Source organism: Mobula birostris, chromosome 7, assembly GCF_030028105.1.
Source record: "Mobula birostris isolate sMobBir1 chromosome 7, sMobBir1.hap1, whole genome shotgun sequence".
Classification (NCBI taxonomy): domain Eukaryota; kingdom Metazoa; phylum Chordata; class Chondrichthyes; order Myliobatiformes; family Myliobatidae; genus Mobula; species Mobula birostris.
In genome coordinates, this window is record NC_092376.1 from 72,966,690 (window position 1) to 72,990,100 (window position 23,411).

The window sequence follows — 23,411 nt, forward strand, 5'->3', positions numbered from 1 at the left end:
GGTATCCTGTGGAAACCAGTGTTATGGCAGGTGAAATCTTGCGGCCTTCGGGTACTGTACTTGGCGGTTGCACAGTGACGCTAGGACCCAGAGGGCCGGCGCTCTGCTGCATTAGGTGAAGCTATGTCATTCCTCTCATTCCGTTGTGAATGGGGCTGATTGTTGTTGGCTGGCGCTGCTCTCAGGCTGAAGCCTTTTCCCCTTCCATCAGCCCCTCGGCTCAATTCGGTTCGTTGGTCTTTCTCTCTCGGCTGGGAATGGGGGTTTGATACCCGCATCGATAGTTCCTGCAAACTTTTGAGAAGCTTGATTTTGGCCGAGGCAGCAGGGACACATCTGCAGACCGGACAAGAAGGTTTGAGGATTGCGCCGAAAGTTTCCATCGATTGCCGGTACTGCTGCTGTCTACGCCAACTTGTGCTGTGGAGGGAGGGAGGGTTGGCGGGGGCATGGAAGTCGAGGGAAGCATTGCCCGTGTTCAGTTCCAGCCTGCCCGAGAGAGGGGACGCCCCGGGGGCGGCTGGGCGTTGCTCCGCTGGCGGCCGATGAATGGGAAGTGGGGAATGGGCTCGGCTCACCTGCCGACATATTGACTGTTGGCTTCTCATTCGCGGCTGAAGTTGTCTCCTGTCACTGGTTTCCCCCTCGGGGCGCGAGTGGTTAACGGGAGAGGTTACGCCCGAGGTGTGTGAAAAGTTTGGGGGTGGGGGTATTAATTTGTATTCACTTAACTTCATCGGCAGACTACAGAGTGGGCCCACCGTCAGGGTATAGTTTAACATTTAAAATCGAGCTAGGCTTCAAATTGTGCGAGCCTCTCCGTGGCTATTGCCCCAGGTACACTATATGTTTTATGGTAAATACTGTGGATTTAATCGGAGTAACTTGTCCATAAATGCCTGCTTTTTGTCCGACTGGTGAAAGTTTTGCAAAGCAATTCTCATTCATGACTGGCACATTAATGATGGGGTCAGTCCCTATCTCACCGCCGGCCAGTTTGGGCAGCTAAGGCCAGCTGTAGTCCGACTCTTCGCGCCCGCTCACCCACAACGGGTTCGACTTTCGGTGTGTGGACGTCGATCCTGGCAGCCAGAAACTGGCGGGAGCTTGTGCAAGGCAAATTCCCGACCGAACAGCCGCCTCCTTCCGCCCCTTAAACCGAAGGCAGTTTGTCGGCAGCATCCGTTTGGAGCGAAGTTAGAGGGACCCAGGTAGAATCGCCTGGAACATTTGCTAAATTTTATTTCGATTGTACTTTATTTTTTCTTTGAACCAAACTGGTTCACAAACTCAACATCAGTTGGCTTTTCTTCCCACCTTGTCACAAAAAAAACAGATTTATCTGGTCTCTAACATCGCTGCCAATGGACTGGACAAAATCCCTCTTCACACCCAACTATTCCAGTGGTCTTCTGGCCCACTTACGAAAGATTTGAACAATCAAAGCTCTCAGTAGGCTCCATACCATATACCGTACATGGCTGCAAATCGTCATTACAAAAAGTAGTTGAAATTCTCATACTTTCATCGGAACATGGGCTTGTCATGCTGTAGTTCAAATCTACATATCTGTAGGAAATCAGTTTTTCTCAGATTCTGGTCTTCTGCTTTTAACTTCAGCAACTAGATCCCCTCTCAAAATCGGTTCTAAAGCCCTTCCTCATACCCCCAAGATCCTTCTTAAGTTCAGTCTCCAACATTCTTTAATCATCCAAATTTGAACATATACCAATTTTTGTCTGAATATACTTCTGTGAAGTGCCTTGAGGTATTTTTCTACATGTAGAAAAAGTATCAATGTAAGTCATAAACAGGGATTCTGTAGATGCTGGAAGTCCAGAGCAACACACACAAAATGCTGGATGAACTCTGCAGGTGAGGCAACATCTATGGCAGTGAATGAACTTTTGATGTTTCAGGCTGAGACCCTTCATCAGGACTGGAAAGGAAGGAGGAAGAAGCCAGAATAAGAAGGTGGGTTGAGGGGAAGGAGTACAACTGGCAGTTGATGGGAGAAGTTTGGAGAAATGTTGATTGTTTATTCATTTCTATAGATGCTGCCTGACCAGCTGAGTTACTCCAGCATTCTGAGTGTTGCATCAAATGTAAACTATTGTAATTTTTAGAAAATGTTTTTTGCTTGCTGCTCCATTGTGTTGACTCTGCCATTGTTAAAAATAACCCCCACCCCCAAGCTGCTGTGTGTCATTGAGAAGTGGCCATATCACTCAATTTCCCATCTGCAGATTAGTAAACTTCCTTGATGTGGAGTTTAGTTTCATGCTTTTAGTTTGCATATCATCTGTTGATGAGAACCACACACATTTTCCCCATGTATTTACCAGATACTTAATGACTTTGTGGCCATTTCTCTTGTCCCCACTTAATACTTGTACAAAATAATTATGCTTGAAATAGTAAGTGGGTTATCACTTCAGATCCATTTAAGTAGAATTTGCTATACAGCAGTACTTTTAAAATTCTGATTCACTTTCACTACTAACTTTTAACCCTCCGTTGTATTGCACTCATTTTCAATTGAGGTGATACTCAAGTTGGTCATTTATAGGAGTTTCTATTCCTAAAAGTGTCATGTGTTACATCATAAATAGTACTGCTTCCATCTTTTTGTTCTTGTGTGGTTCAATGCAATTCACACGAGTTGTATTAGCCCACCACATCCCTTTACAGATGCAAATCATTGATGTACGACATGAAAATGGTCCTTTTAATGAAATAGTGATTTCACTGTACAGAGGTTATTTCCTGGGGTGTGGGGGTAAATTCCTGTTTGTTCATGTGAAATCATAACTTTGTCCACAAGCTACCAATGTAGACCATTACTAGCCGTTTGTAATCCTTTACTAAACAGTAGTAACAAACTTGCAGAATTATATTCTGATTAGTTCCTATCAGTTGTTATCAGCAATTTCTTAGAACACAATCTTTAAAAAATTGAGATTGATTCAGGTCAGCTACTTGCCACAGGAGGTCACCCATTATGTGCATTCCAACTTCATTCTATCCCAATGATGTGCTGGTGCCAGGCTTTAGCACTAATCCTACAGTATTAAATGGCATCACTGCACTTCTATAGTAACGGTGAAAACACTGTCATCTGTTTTTGGTTCTGATGTTATCTCCAAACTTGAATGGTTCACCATGTTAAGATTAAGCTTATTTTGTAAGTAAGATTTAAGGAAAAGAATGTTTTGCTCAGTGAACATGTTTGATTTTTAACAGCACTTCATAATTGTTTTTATTACTTCATTTCTGTTAGTAACTTTCTCATTCCCTAGAAAATGAACTCCTCATTTTTATTAGGTTCCATGGTAACCTTTAATCTTTAGTCCTCTAAACAAATTGTCAAGACTACTTCTTGACTTATCTTTTGATGAAACAGTTATCTGGAGAAAGTTCAAATGGATTTGATGCATTCCTGTGAGAACCAGTTTTCTAGATGTTGACTGTACGTAAAGGATAATTAGTTTTACAAGAAATTATGTCAAATTCTAATGGGTGAGGTGAATATGGAGTCAAAGAAGCCTCCCCTATAAACTATATATAATATCAAACTTTGCAAACTTAATATATCAAACCTGAGCCTGAGTATAGCATAGTTTCAGATATAACTGTATCCCTGTTGCAGAGTGTTTTTATTCCAGGGTTATGAGCAGTAGCATTTCCAACAGAATATAACAGACCTTTGTGTGTGGAAGTACTGAGGAGAGAGCAAGAGATTCTGGTAGAGGAACAGTGATCCAGCACTTGAGATTGGTTTTACAATTTGCAGCTGAGGGTTACATCAGTAGAGATTGAGTATGGATAAAACTTTGTGGATGTTGGAGAGATATGGTCAAACTGTCTGTGTTCAGCCTGTGCTGTATGAAAGTGAGAAGTTTCAAAATTGGTTATATGTTTTCTTTACATATGTAATTCAGGTATAAGGTTGTACCACAATGCCTAAATTGCACTGAGGTTTCTCAGCTGTTCTAGTAAGCTTTGAGAAGAAATCAGAACACAGTATTTCATAAGACTACTTAATACTTTTGCATTTCATTTGATTAGTCCCAAATATTACATGTTTTTATCTCCCTGCCAAAAATCTATTTAGGTTGTCGTAAGTATGATGGACTTTGTATCATGACTTCCAGAATCACCTTTGTTCAATACATTTACCGCCACACGTTAAATCTAAATTGAATTGAGTTCTGTTTAAGCATTACTACAATAGCTCCAGCTCCATCTGTCATCTGCAGAATCTCTTTTGTCCATCTATCATCTACCTATCTGTGTCATTGTAAATCACTGAATGAATATATCCCCATGGGAACTGTTGAAGCCCTCCATTGGTCGGGATCAACCACTGTTGTTTACGCAAGCTAGGGCAGTATGATATAGAGAGAAAACTTGCCCATGCAACAGACTCCCCCTCTCCAAGCAGCTGGAGAATCCAAAGGAAGGGCAGACACGGATATGGAGTTGCAGGACTTGCCCGTCGGCATTGAACTCAACATAGAACTGCCTTAGGGACTCCAGGTCTGGATTTTCCCTCTGGGTTTGCTGCTGAAACCTTCCCCTTGAGTGGGTATAGTGGCAAGGCAGTGGAGGTTTGAGATCAGAGTTTCCTTCTGGATGAGCTCCCAACTGCCTGGAGCGACTGGCTTTAATGCACCAGTAACCCGCCTTTGCCTCTTCTCCTTTCAGTTGAAACAGTTCTGCTGGGCTTAGTAGCTAAGCCACACATGAAGGACAGGAGCTGGACTTAGTTATCAGAGGCTATTTGAGATACATACCACTGGGAGCATTTAATAGGTAGTGGAAATATCCTCACTCTCACCCTCTGGCTATGACAACCTTAAGAAATCATTGGAAACTAATAAAAATATACGTGGGATGGTTTAACCACTGAGTCCTAACTAATAAGTTACTTCGGGTGTTTTGGGGTGTAGTATTAGTCCATTAATGATCATGACAGCGAATCAATCAAGGTCAAAGGAGCTATAGTTCCTTTACAAAGACTGTGCAGGTTGCTTGAAGTGTGGCCGGTATTCTGTTCCATGCTGGTTGAAGAGCTAACTTTTCTACTTCTGTATTCTTATTACCGTTTAAAAAAAACTCATTGTAATTACTATCAACTATTGCATGGTATAGACCCAATATACAATACTCAGTCATCAGATTTCATAGCCATAGTATTATGTTAATCCAGTTCTCAGTAGATGTGAAAATGTGGCACAAATTGCTGTTGTATTTCTGACAGAGGCATGATGATCACTGTAAATGCATTTTCTAAAGTTGCGGTCAGTGGATAGTTAACAGTTGTAAAGGATCTTTCTATTGTTTGTATCTGTAGCAAATGTTGATGAAAGGAGTACCTTAGTGATGGTTAGAAATGTATACTTATTATCTTCTTTTACACAGTATTATGCTCCCTCCCTAATTTACATGTACTCACCATATCCCCCAATGAAAGACAGGTCATGCAGGAAGTCTGCGAAGGTGTTATGGTGATGTGATCAGTTGTTTATTATATTTAATACTTTTATTTTGATGGACGTTTTGAGATGAGTGATTGTGTGCATTTATAGGTAAGGTAGAGAACGTTGAAGTTACATGACTCCCTTTTGTAACCTGGATTAACCCTGTGCCTTGCAACTCTTGATATATTTTTTGAAATGTAGGCCAGATGAATAAAAGGAAACTTGTATTGGGTGATGCACACAAAATGCTGAAGGAACTCAGCAGGTGAGGCAGCACTTATAGAGAGGAATAACGAGCCAACGTTTCGTGCTGAGACCCTTCAACAGAGCTTGTGTGGAATTAAACACCAGCTTGAGCCAGTTACACCAGAGGATTCAATGAATATAAGGCATTCTATTTTGCCACTTTGGAATATGCCTAACACCATTACATTATAATTTACTAATAAGTTTGTTTATTTTTCCTAAATGTAATCCTCCTCAAGATGATTTAGTTATTTAGAGGAACTTTCCTCTGAATTATTTGAATTAGTAGATTCCTCTTTTCTCCAACAATGACATCAGTCATTAAAGTGAGCGCAATAATTCATTGCAGATAAATAAATGGGACTTGTATCCAAATACCGAGTGTCTCACCGTTTTGCCAAGTTGGTCCTGGCTGCGATCAGGAATGTATCATAGATGAATTGTTAATGTGTGCTTCATCCAGGAGCACTAATATACTGCATTATTTTATTTGTCCCTAACATTATTGCAAAATGAGCATTTGTTGATATGTTGGCATTGAAATTGACATCATTCAAGGTGTAGTTTCATATCTAGGAAATGTTACAGCTAAGTAACCAAGGGTGTACCCCTGATGTTATTTGAAATGTAAAGAAATGCAGAATGACTTTCCTTTAAAATTCACACACAAATTTAGACATGGATAAAGTTGAAAATAGGCATTTTCCAGGTTTAGGCTGCAGCGCTACCTGCTGCTTGTTGGAATAATTAAATATCGTGCAATCATAGCAGTGTCATTGAAGTCAATAGTGGAAACTACTACTTAGTGACAAGTGGAGCTAATGTTTTGTTAAATTCATTTACTTAAGCTAAGAGTACATTGATGAGCGGAGAACTAAGCTCCCATGAACAGCTGCGTTCAGGTCCGTATGGTGGAGGTGGGCAGGTCAAAGCTCCAAGTGCGTTTATTATCAAATATGTATAAATGATACAACTTTGTGATTCACCACAAAGCAAGAAATCCTAAGGAACCCCATCTTTTTTAAAAAGGGACCAACGCCTAAGGCTGAGAGAAATGAAGAAAAGCACAAATCATGTAAGCAGTGAAAGCAAACAACAGCATTCAGAACCAGGTTGAATCCATAGACCCAAAGCAGCTGGCGTATGCCCTCAGCCTCAGTCTCAGTTCATCACACAGTAGGGCAAATCTCCGTGAAGCTCGCAGACATGAAGTGTTTAACAGTCTCCCAACCTCAGCACCGAGGAGAGAGGAGTGAACATCGTGGAATGCGAGCGGAATCGGCCCGATCCTCGCCTCTGGTCTTGTCACCCTGCCTTATTGGTGTATCTGGGGCAGTGCATGAATCATCTAAGTACCGGATCACTCCCCCACACTAGGACTCAGGCTGTGCCACAGTGATACGCTCTGGGCCTGTACCCCGCTGCCCAGCCCAAGGCCATTCTTGACCTTTCCAAATAGGCTTGGCACTTAGGTTGATCCAGCCTCGTTCCGGTTCAGGTGGATGAGCTGTGAAACTCCTCAGCACCGATTCCTTTCTGATTCACTTGGTCCATCTCTGACTCTGTCTACGTCTGAACCATACCTTGACCTTGCTCTGAACACCTCTCCTCAAACATGCCATGCTCCGACTTTGCATCGCACCCTCACGGCTCAACGCTCAAGTCGGCCTCACCATTGCTTGCCTCTTCATTGTTTGCGGTGGTAGTTTACCACAGAAACATTGTTATTAATAAAGTATTTAGTTGTCCAGGGATATGGTCAGCTGTCTCAGGACAGAAGAAAATTATTCTACAGGGATTAAGTTTCTTTATATTTAAATACAGGAACAAAATAATTAACCTTACTGCTGCTAATGAATACTTTTAAATGTTGCTAAGAAATGGTTTGTAATGTTCATCCTAAAAAGGAATATTGCCATTAATGCAACCACCTGAGTTTTGTTTTCTCCATTGAAGTTAATCAGATGTGGTGCATTAAGGTTGGTCCTCTGATTATTTGTTACCCTGAAAAAGTTGAAATTTTGCTCAATGTTTTAAATTTTACATTGATGCACAAAACCAAGATGTGGTGTACCGTTAACAATGCTTTCTTAAACTATAATGATAGTAAGCATTTAAGATGTTACAGTATTCCCAAAGATAGAAATGAGGACGGTGAACATCTCCTGGACATGAATTTAAAATACATTTTAAAGCTTTTTTTCCTTAAATGTTTTGTGCTATGGGCCTTGGAACTGGATTGATACATTTCAAAATGGCACTTCAGTTCCAGCAATATCAAAAAGATCATGTCCGTGGTTGCATTTATGCAGAATGTTCTTATATGCGCAGAAAAGAAACTCAAAGACTTAAGTGAATTGTAACATACTGTTATGTTAATAACGACGACCACTGATTAGACTCTTATAAACATCCTCCTACATTTGATATTAGAACACCCTCAGAATCTGAAAATTTCCAGAAAGGTCAGTCTCATATTTCGAAGAGCGCAGATCAGCTCAACTTTAGTCAATCTGTTCATTTCAAGAATTGACCCCGTGAGCCATCCCTAAACAGCCTGCAAAAGAATATATCCTTCTATAACTTCCTCTTAATGCTATTGTCAACAAATATGGAATATTACACTTGGGCCCTTCCAACTGCATAGGTCATTTACATTGTTCAAGACCCAAGCATTTATTCAAAGTTCAAAATAAATTTATTGTCAAACTACATATATGTCACCATATATAACTCAGAGATTAATTTTGGTTGCAGGTATAGTCAATAAATCCATAATAGTATAATAACCATAATAGAATCAATGAAAGACCACACCAGCTTGGGCATTGAACCAGTGCGTGGAAGACAACAAACTGTGCAAGGACAAAAAGAAAAAAATAATAAATAAATAAACAATAACTATCGAGAATATGACTTAAAGATTCCTTGAAAGTGAGTCCATAGGTTGTGGGAGCATCTCAGTGATGGGGCAAGTGAAGTTATCCCCTTTGGTTCAAGAGTCTGATGGTTGAGGGGTAATAACAGTTCCAGAACCTGGTGGGGCAAGTCGTGAGACCCCTGTACCTTCTCTCTGATGGCAGCAGCATGAAGAGAGCATGTCCTGGGTGGTGGGGGTCCCTGATAATGTATGCTTTCCCACAACAACACCATGTAGATGTGTTCAATGGTGGGAGGGCTTTCCCCATGATGGACTGGGCCATATCCACTACTTTTTCTCGGCTTTTCCGTTCAAGGGAACTGGTGATTCCATACCAGGCTGTGATGCAGCCAGACAATATTCAAAGTTTAAGGTAAAATTTATTATCAGAGTACATACATGTCACCACATCCAACCCTGAGATTCTTTATCTGCAGGCATACTTAGCAAATCTATAGAACAGTAACTGTGAACATCAGGAACTGCTAACTGCAAAAAAACTGTGCAAGTGCAGATATAAATAAACAGCAATAAATAACCAGCATGAAATATCAATATAAGAGTCCTTAAATGAGAGTAGCCGTCCCTTATTGTTCAAGAGCCTGATGGTTGAGGGGTAGTAACTGCTCCTGAGGCTGGTGGTGCAAGTGCTGAGGTACCTGTACCTTCACCTGATGGCGGCGGTGAGAAAGGAGCGTCGCCTGAGCGGTGAGTATCTTTGATGGATGCTGCTTTTCTATGGCAACGTTTCAAGTAGATGTGCTCAATGGTTGGGAGGGTTTTACCAGTGATGTACTGGGCAGAATCCAATACCTTTTATAGGATTTTCCACTCAAAGGTATAGATGTTCCTATACCAGGCCATAATGCAGCCAGTCGGCATTCTTTCCACCACACATCGGTAGAAGTTTGCCAAGGTTTTTGATCACATGCCTAACCCCTGCAGGCTCCTGAGGAAGTAGAGGTGCTGTCGTTCTTTATTCGCAATTATAATTATATGGTGGGTCTTCTGAGATAGTGACACCCAGGAATTTAAAGTTACTGACCCTCTCCACCTCTGATCCTCCGATGATTACTGGCTCATGGACCTCTGGTTTCCCTGCCCTGAAGTCTACAATCAGTTTTTTGGCCTTATTGACATTGAGTGAGAGGTTGTTGTTATGACACCACTCAGCCAAGTTTTCAGTCTCTCTCCTGTATGTTGAATCATCATCCCCTTTGATACAGCCCACAACAGTGGTGCCGTCAGGCAACTTGTCTATGGTGTTGGAGCTGTACTTGGCCACAAAGTCATAGGTGGAGAGCTGGGGGCTAAGTACACATCCCTGCGTTGCTCTTGTGCATGTGGAGATTGTGAACGAGTTGATATTGTCAATCTGAACTGAGTGGGGTCTACAAGTGAGGAAATCCAGGATCCAGTTGCACAAGGGAGTATTGAGGCCCAGGTCTTAGAGTTTACTAATTAGTTTAGAAGGGATGATGGTGTTAAATATTGAGCTGTAATCGATAAAGGTGTATGCAGCTTTGCTGTCCAGATGTTCCCAGGTTGTGTGAAGAGCCAATGAGATAAAATCTGCTGTGGACCTGTTGCTTTGGTAGACAAAGTAGAGCAGATCCAAGTCACCATTCAGACAGGAGCTTGATATGCTTCAACGCCAGCCTCTTAAAACTCTTCATCACTATAGATGTAAGTGCCACTGGCCAATAATCATTTAGACAGGTTACCATGCTCTTCTTGGGCACCGGTATGATGGAAGCCTGCTTGAATCAGGTGGGTACCACACACTGCTGGAGTGAGAGGTTGAAGGTATCCATGAATACACCAGCCAGTTGGTCGGCATAAGTTTTTAGTACTCAGCCAGGATCTCCATCTGGATCAGGTGCTTTCCTTCGATTCACTCCTTTGAAGGCAGCCTGCACGTCATCCTCAGAATCAGAGATTGAAGGATCATCTGGAGACATGGGGGTGTGCAATATACTCTCCGCTACACATGTATAGACGTTTGTCAAAGTTTTAAATGTCATGCTGAATCTTCACAAACTCCGAAGGAAGTAAAGGTGCTGCTGTGCTCTCTTTGTAATTGTAACTACGTGCTGGGCCCAGGACAAGCCCTCAGAAATAATAGCGCCAAGGAATTTAAAGTCGCTGACCCTCACCAGCACTGATCCTCCAATGAGGACTGGCTCATGGACCTCTCATCTCCTCCTCCTGTCCCATGGGGGGGGTAGGGGGAGAGGGTGCGGCCTATTCTTCTTGTCGAAAGCTGCTCCCATCACGATTGGTTAGTTTAGAAACTGCAGCTGCTCTTCTCACTGGGTGGCTACCTAGTGTCTGTCTCAAATATCCTGGATATAAAGAGTAGCACATGTGGGAGCTTATTTCTCTCTCCCATTGTTTAAGGCATGCTGTGTAGAAACCCTTGAAGGTCTGCTTGGCATGCACTTTTAATTAAGTATGTGTTTGTTGAATATTTAGTTTTGTAGTTCGTGTAACTTGGGGGAGCGTGAATATATGGTCCAATTTTTACTGTTTGCAAATAAATAATTAATGTACTTACTTGCAGTCACTCTTTTCTGCCTCACTCACCAAACCCGTGAACCTGCTTCAATGTTACACCTCCAGAAGTCAATAATCAGCTCCTTGGTCTTGCTGACATTGAATAAGAGGTTGGTTTTATGGCACCACTTGGCCAGATTTTCATTCTCCCTCCTCTATGCTGATTTATCACCACCCATGATAGTGGTGTCATCAGCAAACGTGAATATGGCATTGGAACCGTGCTTATAGTGACATAGTCATAAGTGTAAAGTGAGCAAAGCAAGAGGTTTAAGCACCCAGCCTAGCAGTCCACTTGTGCTAATGGAGATTGTGGTGAAGATGTTGCCAATCCAAACTGACGGGGGTCTGCAAGTAAGGATCCAATTGCACAAGGAGGTATTGAGGCCAAGGTTCAAAGTAAATTGATTATCAAAGTCAGTATAAGTAAGTATATACTGCCTTGAAATTAATTTTCTTGCAGGCTTTTACTGGAAAAAGAAGAGATGCAATAGAATTTTAAAAAAAACTATACATAGACAAACAACCAATGTACTAAAGAAGCTAAACTGTGCAATTAAGAATAATACTGAGAACGGGGTGTAAAGCAGTCCTTGAAAATGAGTCTGTAGGCTGTAGAGTCAGTTCAGACTAGTGGTGAATGAAGTTATCCACTCTGGTTCCAGACCCTGCTGGTTGTAGGGTATCAACTATTCCTGTTGATCTGGAGAAGTTTGACAAAGTTTTTAGTGACACACAAAATCTATGCAAGCTTTTAAGAAAGTAGAGATGCTGCTGTGCCTCCTTTGTGATGACACTTATGTGCTGGTCCCTGGACGGATCTTCTGATATGTTAATGCCCAGGAATTTAAAGCCACCGACCCTCTCCATCTATACCCCTTATTCCTGTGGTATCCCACTTTGTTACAGCTTGCCAACTGTACATGAGCCTTGTGTCCAGTCTTTGCTTTTCTTTGATCACCTGTTAATTCTTTCTACATGCTAATAACTCATATTTCATCAGCTCTTCTGTTGGTACCTTGAAGTTGTCACCTCATTAGACGGCTTCTCAAAATCCAAATACAGCATTTATCTTCCCCCTTTATCCACCCAGCTAGTTAGATTCTTCAAGAACTGTAATCAGTTTGTAAGACACTTCCAATTCTTAAAAGCACGTTGAATCTACTTTATTTTACTTTGATTTTCTTTAACTACTTCTTTAGTAATGAGATACTGTACACACATACCTTAGAATTTTATAAAGGTCAGATGGTTTGCTAGATTGTTCACATTTAAAAACTTGGACTTTTTGCAACAATGTGTAGCTTTACAGTAAATCATGCAGTGAGGTTTGTTTATAAGTAACTTAAATTCATTGCATACAAGGGATCCCTTGATTCCATAAAGAGGCCTGTTAATCACAGACTGGAGGAGAGCTAAATCATTGACAATGTCAGGATTTGTATGTTTAAAGAATGCTTGTGTCAAGTCCCAAAGTTGCTGTTAACCTCATGGGATTAAGATGGTGAGCACTGATAAGTTTCACTGTTACTGCAGCCTAAAAGTCCAGGCCTCAATGTTTTCCTCAGTTTTTAAGCTAACTGGTCTGTAATACTCAGGGGCCTCATTAAGGTTTCTTGAAGATTTGTTACACATTCAGTTTTTCCTGTGTCCAAACACAGAATCATGAATGACCTTGTGCCTTTTTCTTAAACACTTTAATGTAATTACTGTCAATAATTTATTAATCTAAAATTATTTCCATTTACAGAATGGACTTGCTGCCATTTTCATGAGCTGAAATCATGGCTGCAAGCTAGAACGAAGGCTGTAATATAGAGGTCAATCTTCAGTTTAAATTCTGAGTGTACTTAACTGGACAGAAACTTGGTACTTCACCCACAGGCTGAAGTGTTGCTTTCCTGTCCAGTTAAGAGTCGCCCTGTGACACCTGCATTATTTAACTAGACTCTGTTTCCTCAAAATCCCATTTCATGGACTGGGAATCTGTCAGTTGAACTTTGAAATTAATAGTTAGATGTCAGATAGGGGAAAAGGTGCCTTAATGTTTTTAATTAATCTACTTGAGTATTATTTCTGAGTGTGTTTGGGTTACTGCAAATGTGTTTATAACTATTTTAATGGTAGTTTCTTGCACTAGTGTTTCATTCACAAATGTTCAACCTCAGTATCAGCTTTAACAACAGGTACTCATGTGGGTGGGATTTTTTTCTTGACCAAAAATATCAGGTTAGATTTTAAAATTTGGTTTCTACATTTAAATAAGGTAATTAGATTTTATAAAATGTAGATCGAATGTTTTTATTTAATAATTGCATTTAATCTTCAAAATGGAAAAAGTGAAGCATTTAATGGAGGATTTCTAGCTGCGGGACTTTGTGTTCGAATGTACCTTTGGGGTAGATCTCCAGAATTACAAATGCCTGTAAAGTTAAAAGCATGACAGTTTTCTGTTTTTAAACATTTGAAAGCTTTACATTTCATTGTGAAACAGGGTTTCCAGATTATTTTATGTCACTCTTGAAATTCAGCCAGACAAACCTTTGTGGCCTAACTTGTTTCTGAGATGAGAGTAGTATTCCCCTACGCCTTGTCCCTCTTGGAGTGTTGCAAGAGAGTTTAGGTCAAATTGTCCAGAGAGCAATCATTGTTTGTCACCTTTGAGACGACTATATGTAACAAAGCATTGGATTGGGAATGCTGTAAAGTTAGTCGTCTTACTTATTAATCCAGACTATTTACCTGGCCTCTTCCCAAATTATCTCCCAACCCTATTCTTTCTTGTGAAAATGTGCAATTGAAATTTAATCTGAAGGGTTCACCCATGCAACAAGCACCAATGACACAGCAACACACACAAAATGCTGGAGGAACTTAGCAGGCCAGGCAGCATCTACGGAAAAGAGTGCAGTCAATGTTTTGGACCGAGACCCTTTGGCAGGACAGATTCTAGCATCTGAAGATTTTCTTTTGTTTGTGATTGGAACCATAGATGCTACCTCGCCCACTGAGTTCCTCCAGCATTTTGTGTGTGTTGCTTTGGATTTCCAACATCTGCAGATTTTCTGTACCATTGACACAGGAGACTCTGCAGAAGCCGTAGATGCTGAGTTCCTCCAGCATCTTGTGTGTGTTGCTTAACAGTCATCAGTTGCCTGTTGCAACATCAGTTTAATTTATCAGAATTTCTAGCCAGTGGTCCACCATACAAAAATGGCCTGTTTTGTACTTGCGCTGTAACCAATCTTCATTCTGTCTTTTTCTGCTTTGCTTTTCTAATCTTCCCTAAAATGCTACCTGTGATAGCATGTTCAGCTTCTTTCTAGTCTTTAACTGCGTAAGATTTTCTTTTACTTCCTTATTGGGTTTATCAGTATTGACTGACATTTATGATTTTTAATGTTGGATTTTCCATAAATAAAAAGATTTGCCCAAAATTTCTTATCTGAATTGGATCATATCTTAGTATTCACTTCTTAATAGAAAATTGGTCTCCTGCTGCCTTAGACAGTCCTTTTTGGATGACGATGACTTGCTGTACCATTGTTTTGTGGGCTCTGAAATAGCTGACGAAACCACAGTAAAATCCAGAGATTCTAACTTAAAGGGGACAGAAATTGGTCAATAGGGTGACCTAGTGTTTTTTTTTTTGAGGTGGTTTGCTTCTTCTGACACTTAAAGAAGGCCCAATAGCCTTGAGGTTCTTGATACCAAATGCTCTTTCCACACTTTTGGTGGTCATGAGCTAGGGTTCCTAGGAGTCATATGGGATGTGACACTGCTTCAAAGAAGTTTTGAGTGCATCCTTGAATCAATCCTCTCTATCTATCTCTCTCTCTCCCCTCCCTCTCCCCCCTCCCTCTCCCCCCTCCCTCTCCCCCCTCCCTCTCCCCCCTCCCTCTCCCCCCTCCCTCTCCCCCTCCCTCTCCCCCCTCCCTCTCCCCCCTCCCTCTCCCCCCTCCCTCTCCCCCCTCCCTCTCCCCCCTCCCTCTCCCCCCTCCCTCTCTCCTCCCCCTCCCCCTCCCCATGATGGGGCTCAGAATAGACTGTTTTAAGGGACAGTTGTCAGGCATATAAATGACTTGGACAGCTTAGTATAACAGATTGAACATAAATAGGGCCTGAATGCCAGGGATGTCCTCTGTAAGAGGACACAGGTATTGATTTGCTTTGCCTTTCAGTGAATTTGGAGGATTTTGATGACATGGGAACTGATTATTGACTTCGTGAGGAGGAAACCAGAGCCAGTTCTCATCACAGATCAGAGGTGGAGAGAGTCAGCAACGTTAAATTCCTTGGTGTCATCATTTCAGAAGACCTGTCCTGAGCCCAGCATATAAGTGGAACTACGAAGAAAGGACAGCAGTGTCTCTACTTCCTAAGATGTTGGACAAGATACGGCATTATATCTAAAACTTTAACAAACTTCTGTAACTGTGTGGTGGCAAGTATAATGACTGGCTGGAAATACCACTGCTTTTGAATGGAAAATCCTGTTAGAAAGTAGTGGATACAGCTCAGTCCATTACGGGTAAAGCCCTCCCCACCATTGAGAGTGTCTGCATGGAGCATTGTTGCAGGAAAGCAGCATACATCTTAAGAGACTCTCTCACCAGTGGGTCATGCTCTCTTCTCACTGCTGCCATCAGTAAGAAAGTACAGTAGCCTCAGGACTCTCACCACCAGGTTCAGGAACAGTTATTACTCCTCAACCGTCAGGCTCCTGAACCAAATGGGGTAACTTCACTCACCCTGTCACCAAATGTTCCCACAACCTACGGACTCACTTTCAAAGACTCTTCATTTCATGTTCTTGATATTTATTATCATTATTTATTTTTTCCTTGTTTATTTGCACATTTTGTTGTCTTTTGCGCATGGACGGGCCCCCCCTGCTGGTGTGGTCTTTCATTGATTTTATTATGATTATTGGGTTTAATGAGTGTGTCTGCAAGAAAATGAAACTCAGGACTGTATATGACGATATGAATGTACTTTGATAATAAATGTACTTTGAACACAATATTGGTGATTTTCCTCCAGAGCCTTGAGCTAGCTGCTGTAGATAGTTCAGGTCTCAGAAGGATTTCAGAGGGTAGGGATCACTGCTGCAGAGGAGAATGAGTTTTACATCAGACCTGAGGCCCTGATCTTAGGTGCATTTTTCCTTGCTCAACCAAGTGCTGTACTTTGGCATAAGGGAGCAGTGATTAATTGAACCATTGTCCAAAAAAAGACTCAAGTTATGGGAAGTAATGTAATTATTTTTTGAATATTGGGGTGGACCTTTATTGGTGGAGGGTAGTGGAGGCAGATAGTCTTTTGGGTGCTGAGTGTAAGGTCATCCTCTTGTGCTTTAGTGATTGAGCTGATAATGTCTTGAAACACAGCTTCTGAAGTTCACAAATGTAATCATTATTCACATATTGCAGCTTGACATTTGAGGTTTAGGTGAATCCAAATACAGCACATCTGCTCTTCCCCCTTCATTTACCCGGCTAGTTAGATTCTCCAAGTGTAATCAGTTTGTAAGACATTTCCAATTCTTAACCATATTGACTCTACTTGAATTTACTTCGATTTTCTCTAACTACTTGTTTAGAAATGAGATTCATGCTTTAGAATTTTCTAAGTGTCAGAATGTTTGCCCAATTGTCCACATTTTAAAAACTAAGGCTTTCTGCAGCAAAGTGTAGCTTTACAGTAAATCATGCAGTGAGGTTTGTTTATAAATAACTTAAATTCATTGCATACAAGGGATCCCTTGATTCCTTAAAGAGGCCTGTTAATCACAGACTGGAGGAGAGCTAAGTCATTGACAATGTCAGTATTTGTATGTTTAAAGAATGTTTGTGTCAAGTCCCATCGTTGCTGTTAACATCATGGGATTAAGATGGTGAGCACTGATAGTTTCACTGTTACTGCAGCCTAAGAGTCGAGGCTTCAATATTTTCCTTATTTTTTTGAAGCTAACTGGTCTGTAATATTCAGAGGCCTCATCAATGTTTCTTGAATATTTGTTAGTTCTGTAATATAGTCACTGGAGGATATCTGAGCTTTGAGTAATGTTAGTTATTCCATCTGCCATTTCTTTCCCATTCTACTAATCTGTCTGTCCTTATGCAGCCTCTCTACTTTCTCAAAGCTACCTGCCCCTCCACCCATCTTTATATTGTCTGCAAACTTTGCAACAAAGCCATCAATTCCATCATCCAAATTATTGACATACAACATAAAAAGCAGTCCCACACAGACCCCTGTGGAACACTGCTAGTAATCAGCAGCCAGTCAGAAAAGGCTCCCTTTATTCCCAGTCTTTGCCTTCTGCCAATCAACCACTGCTTTATCCATGCTAGAATCTTTCTTGTAATACCTTGGGCTTGCAGCTTCTTAAGCAGCCTTACGTGTGGCACCTGGTCAAATGCTTTCTGAAAATCCAAGTACACAACATTGACCAATTCTCCTTTGTCTATTCTGCTTGTACTTCTTCAAAGAGCTTCAATAAATTTGTCAGGCAAAATTTTCTCTTGAGGAAACCATGCTGACTAGAGATGCGTTTATCATGTTCCTTCAAGTACCCTGTGACCTCATCCTTAATATCGATTCCAACATCTTCCCAACCACTGCGGTCAGACTAACTGGCCTATAGTTTTCTTTCTTCTGCCTCTCTCCCTTCTTGAAGGGTGGAGTGATATTTCCCAATTTCCAGTCTTCCAGAACCATTCCAAAATGCCTCCATGATCTCTTCAGACATTCTTTCAGAACTCTGAGGTGCACACCATCTGCTCCAGGTGACTAATCTAACTTCAGACCTTTCAATTTCCCAAGAACTTTTTCTAATCATGGTAACTTCACACACTTCATGCCCCCTGACACCTGCAGCTTCTACTATTCTGTTAGTGTCTTCCACAGTGAAGACTGGTGCAAGAAACTTATTCAGTTCATCCACTATTTTGTTGTCCCCCATTACTACCACTCCAGCATCATTTTCCAGTGGTCTGATATCCACTCTTGCCTCTCTTTTACACTTTATGTATCTGAAGAAACTTTTAGTATCCTCTTTAATATTATTGGCTAGCTTACTTTTGTATTCCATCGCTACCTTAATGACTTTTTTAGTTGCCTTCTGTTTCCCAATACTTTAAAAGCTTCCCAATACTTTAACTTCCCTCTAATCATTGCTCTACTATATGCCTTCTCTTTGGCTTTTATGTAGGCTTTGACTTCTCTTGTTAGCTATGGTTGTGTCATCTTTCCTTTAGAATACTTCTTCCTCTTTGGGATGTATATATCCTGTGCCTTCCGAATTGCTTCCAGAAATTCCGGCTAATGCTCTTCTGCCGTCATCTCTGTTCTGTCCTCCTTCATCCTCTGGGATTTCTTCAGCACAAACATTTGAAGTCTGTGACTGATCATTATAACAGCTTCTATGTACACTTTAGCTTGTATTTTTCAGTTCAGATGTCTTTGAATTACTGCCGCCTTGCAGGGAGGAGAATAACTAACTCTGGATGGTTCTGTACTCTTCTATTTTCTATGGACTTTTCTTACCATCTATGATAGTGGCTAGTGGCTACATTGAAGCAGCAACCAGGAGTTGTCAATATAATCGCCCAAATTCATAACCCCAGCTCCAGCCAGAAACCAGCTCATAGAGTCTATACTGACCATGATGCTCACTCATCTCCTGTTATTTTCACCTAAAAAGTGGGAATTTTAAAACAATCCGACTTATAAAATAATATTTTAGACCCTTGGAGCTTGTTAAGCTATTATTATATTTCACTGCACTATCGAACTTTGTTGCATCTTTTTACAAAGCATAATGTTTTATCATCAGAAGCATTTCCCAAACAGTTCAAATCCCAGGCATTTCACAGATTATGCTGGATAAATCTCTAACCGAGCGCTCCGCAGGGGAAAGCAGAAAATCTTTGTTAAGAACTTGTGGTTCTCCACATTTAGAAGAAGCTGTGTACTCCTGAGGTTGTATCATATTCTTTCTGTCATTAAGACAACTACTAATAGTGTCACCTAGTTCTCCTCACTAATTTCTGGCCAGTGCTGGAAGACCTCTGAAATGAGTACTGTTCATATATTGCTGATTCCTAATGTCCCTGGCCTTAGTTCCAGCAATGCTGGATCTTGGCTCCAACTGTAAGTGTGCTAATCTTCTGATGCCTGATGTTCCTAACCCTGGCATTAGCCACACACCCAGATTACAGTCTAGATTCTACCTCTGATAAATCTACCCATGTTTTGGATCCCAAGTGTTCCTAACTCGGCAAGGTGAAACAACATCAAATGCAATCTGCCTCATGGCAAACAGGATGCAAAAGCAAGGACTTTGAAGAAAAGTGGTATGTTACTAATGCTCTCTGAAATATGTGGCCAATCTCGTAAGTGTATGGATCCATGGACAGCAAGTCAATGAATAATGAAGACTTTGTATGTAACAATTCAAATTAGGTAGGATTGCCATTAAAGTAACCCACAGACCTGCTTTCGCTTATTGAAGGCCTGGGGTGGCAACCAATTTGTGGTAACTGGCAACCAATTCCAGGGGAAAAAAATCAATGGAATAAGTTTACCCCATTAAGATCTGCAAAGCAAGAACATAAAAAATAGGAGCTGGAGTTGGCCATCTGGCCAGTCAAATCTGCTCTGCAACAAAGTTCGATAGTGCAGTGAAATATAATAATAGCTTAACAAGCTCCAAGGGTCTAAAAATTATTTTATAAGTCGGATTGTTTTAAAATTCCCACTTTTTAGGTGAAAATAACAGGAGATGAGTGAGCATCATGGTCAGTATAGACTCTATGAGCTGGTTTCTGGCTGAATCGTGGTTGATCTGGCCGTGAACTCAGCTAGCTCCCTTTTTCCCATAAATCCTTAATTTCTCTGCTATGCAAAAATTTGTTTAACTGTGTTTTAAATATATTTAATGAAGTAACCTTTAGTGTTTCCCTGGAAAAAGAATTCCACTGATTCACTGCTTGAAAAGATTATGTTGGTTCTGCTTCATAATTTTGCTTCAAATATGGTTATTTCTGTTTTCTGAAATTTGCTTTGATCTATTTTAACACTAGTCTTGGGAACTATTTTGCTCTTAATGCCTCAATTTCTAAATGAAACTCTCCTCCTTTGCTTGAAAATCAAACATTTAGGGCTAAGCTCAACAACCCAGTCTTTAGTACCACAGTAGAACAGCCAACCATGGCATTAGCATTATATCATAGTAGAAAGCAGATACTTTGTCCTTTGTGTTCACATTCATTTCTCTACATTTTAAATAGAATTGAACTGGGAAACACTGATGGTTATGAAGTGGACAAACTGCCGTATTTCTCAACATTTGAGTACACTCAGCAACTTAGTTCATTGTACTTTATTTCCTGGCATTGTGTAGGGAAGAATATTGTTGGCTCTCATAGCTACCATCGAGAAGGAGGTACAGAAACCTAAAGTCCCACAGCACCAGATTCAAGAACAGCTACTTTCCTTAAACCATTTGGTTTTTGAAGCATCCAACAAAAGCCAAATCACTAGATTTTAGCAACAATGTGACCAATTTGATCACATTGCATGAAAGTGGACTTTTGTTGCAATTGTATTCTATTCTGTAAAAATTGTGTATAATTTGTTAAATATGTTTTTCTTGTGAATGCTAAGTTCCCGTGATGCTGTTGTAAGGTTTTCATTTCACCTGTGTATATATGTCCTTGTGCGTACAACAATAAGCTCAACTTTAATCTTTTAAAACTTTAAAAGATAGAAAAAAGGAGGAGAGGGAATTCTGCACATTACACAGGAATTTGGGCTAATGTCTCTTAATGGTGGTATCTAGTAGTGCAGCAAGTAAGAAGGAAAATAGAAATCAAGGAACATTGATAGTTTGCACTAGATTGGTTTTAAAATACACTAAAAACTTAAGCAAGTAAAAATAAACTAAAATTACTGTCAAATATTATTTTTTGTTATCTTTCCAATGTAGCAAAATTCATCAAATGATAGTACTTACAATGAAGAGCCCAAGGATGCCTGGTCTTTGTTGCAAACTAGGTGGATTGCTGCTGTTAATTGACATTTTCTTTTAATTTACAGATTCCTTTGATGCTTATTACCCTGGTACACCATTTTGTCTATTAGAACAAAATGGGTATCTATATGAACAGGGTTCTTATGAAGAGATTGAACTACATCATGCATATTTTCCATTAAATAGAGAAGAAACTGATGCAAGTGAAGAAGGTACCCTTCTGTCTGACTTTTCACTGATCGCAAGAGTTAAATGAAAATTGAGTTCTGGTCTGTATTGGGGGGTGTGGTCTAGGAAAATTACTTCTATTAATGAGAGATTCAAGATGTGTGCTTGAAATTGAAGTTCAGTTTATATCACTGACTTACAAATGCTCTGTTTATTTCTTTTAAACTTTTAAATTTAGACAAACTGACAGCATAAATGAATGTTACTTTGAACTCACTGTTCTCTTGTGAACATAGATTTAAATCCCCAGTGCCTTACAGAACAGCACAGCAATACATTTCAAAGAAATCAGTGCATTACAGGTCTCCTTTGAGTACCTAAAGAAAGATCTTGCATTGTTCTCCTCTTTCTTGACACTTCCCAGACACTGGAATATTTTTGAAGTCCACTTAGCCTTTGTGTTACATTGCAAACACATAGAACAGTGGTGCTTAACAAAGTTAGAAAAATGTAAATAATCAGGTAATACATTTTAAAGCAATATGAATGTAGGGAAACATGGTAGCGTGAAATTTTGAATTTTCAAATAGTGGCATGGGCGGAAAGAAGACTGACTTAACATTTCAGTTGAAAGACATACTACAGTGCAAATGAAGATTCTGCCTAGATTTTGTGCTCAAGTTTCTACAACAGGATTTGTACTTGTGACTTTCTGACTTGTATGAAAATGTTGTCATTAAGCCAAGGCTGATATTTGCAACTACTTGTTACTGATTTCAATATATTGCAATATTTGGCTGTCCTGTATAGGATGAAAATGCACTTTGTATTTGTGTTCAAATAATGCCACTGCCTATATTTTAAGTTAAACACATAAAAAATATAGCACTCTTTTTTTCTAGGTAAAGAGCTACTTTCCAGCCATCCTCCTCAGGAACTCATCAGGGCTCCGAAATTTGAAATGCGAGATTCAGAAGAGGTAGCAACAGGAAATGTTTTGCAGCGCTTAATTCAGGAGCATTTAAGGTATGGGAATCCAAATGAGAACATGAACTTACTGGCAATACAACAGCAAGCCACGGGGAGTGCAGGACCATCCAACAACATTGGGAGCACGCACTCTTCTACAGAAAACCTTGTGCAGGAAGATCTACAAATGGTCCACCAGTCAGCACGCCAAGAACCTCAAGGGCAAGAGCATCAGGTGGACAACACTGTGATGGAGAAGCAGGCTCAACTCACTATAGTGCAGCAGAATATTGATGAGCTACCAACCTATGAGGAAGCCAAAGCACAGTCTCAGTTCTTCAGAGGGCAGCAGCACACAACTGTTGCTCCTGGTTTATATGTTACCGGAGCCACCAGTCAGAAAGCAAAGACTGAGGGGAGACCAACAGTCAACCGAGTAAGCTCTGGGCAGGTGCACAAAGATGAAGCACTAAAGGAACTTAAACAAGGTCATGTTCGTTCACTTAGTGAGAGGTTAATGCAACTTTCTCTGGAACGGAATGGTGTAAAGTCACATCCTGCTGTCTCAAGCAACAATATTCCTTCCCAACAAAGTAACAAAGTCTTCAAGAATGGGGGACAACCATCTTCACAGACCCCCACAAAAGGAGTAGATTCAAGAGGTCCACCTCCAGAATACCCTTTTAAAGTCAGGCAGATATTTTCAACACTTAATCAGTCTCAAGAGCTTGGGCACTTCTACAATGATGCACCCTCAGGAATTCTTCAGGAATTGCCAAAACCGTATACTGGCACTCTTGCCATTAGACAGGAAGCAACCATCCTACGCTATCAATCACCACCAGAATATGGGTCGGCTAGGTAATAACAGTTCTGCTTGCACTTTTGGCAAAAATGTATGTTAAATAGAAGAAATTGTGGAAGTATAATGTTAGATTCCTTATGATGTGTACTGACTAGTTTTCTCTGGGATTGTTTTCTGTTTTTACTTACATTTCTAGAAATGGTATCAGATGTATGAGACTTTGAT

General features: G+C 40.5%; 1 protein-coding gene across 3 annotated transcripts in view; it reads left to right on the forward strand.

The window, feature by feature from the left end:
- The first annotated feature begins 276 nt into the window (after nucleotides 1-276).
- amotl1 (angiomotin like 1) overlaps nucleotides 277-23,411 on the forward strand; it is a 97,923-nt gene continuing 74,788 nt past the window's right edge. For all 3 annotated transcript variants that reach the window (XM_072263405.1, XM_072263403.1, XM_072263404.1), the window contains exons 1-3: nucleotides 277-392; nucleotides 21,310-21,456; nucleotides 22,315-23,242. In XM_072263405.1, coding sequence (XP_072119506.1) covers nucleotides 22,374-23,242 — 869 coding nt within the window. In that variant the 5' untranslated portion in view covers nucleotides 277-392; nucleotides 21,310-21,456; nucleotides 22,315-22,373. The remainder of the gene's footprint in view (nucleotides 393-21,309; nucleotides 21,457-22,314; nucleotides 23,243-23,411) is intronic.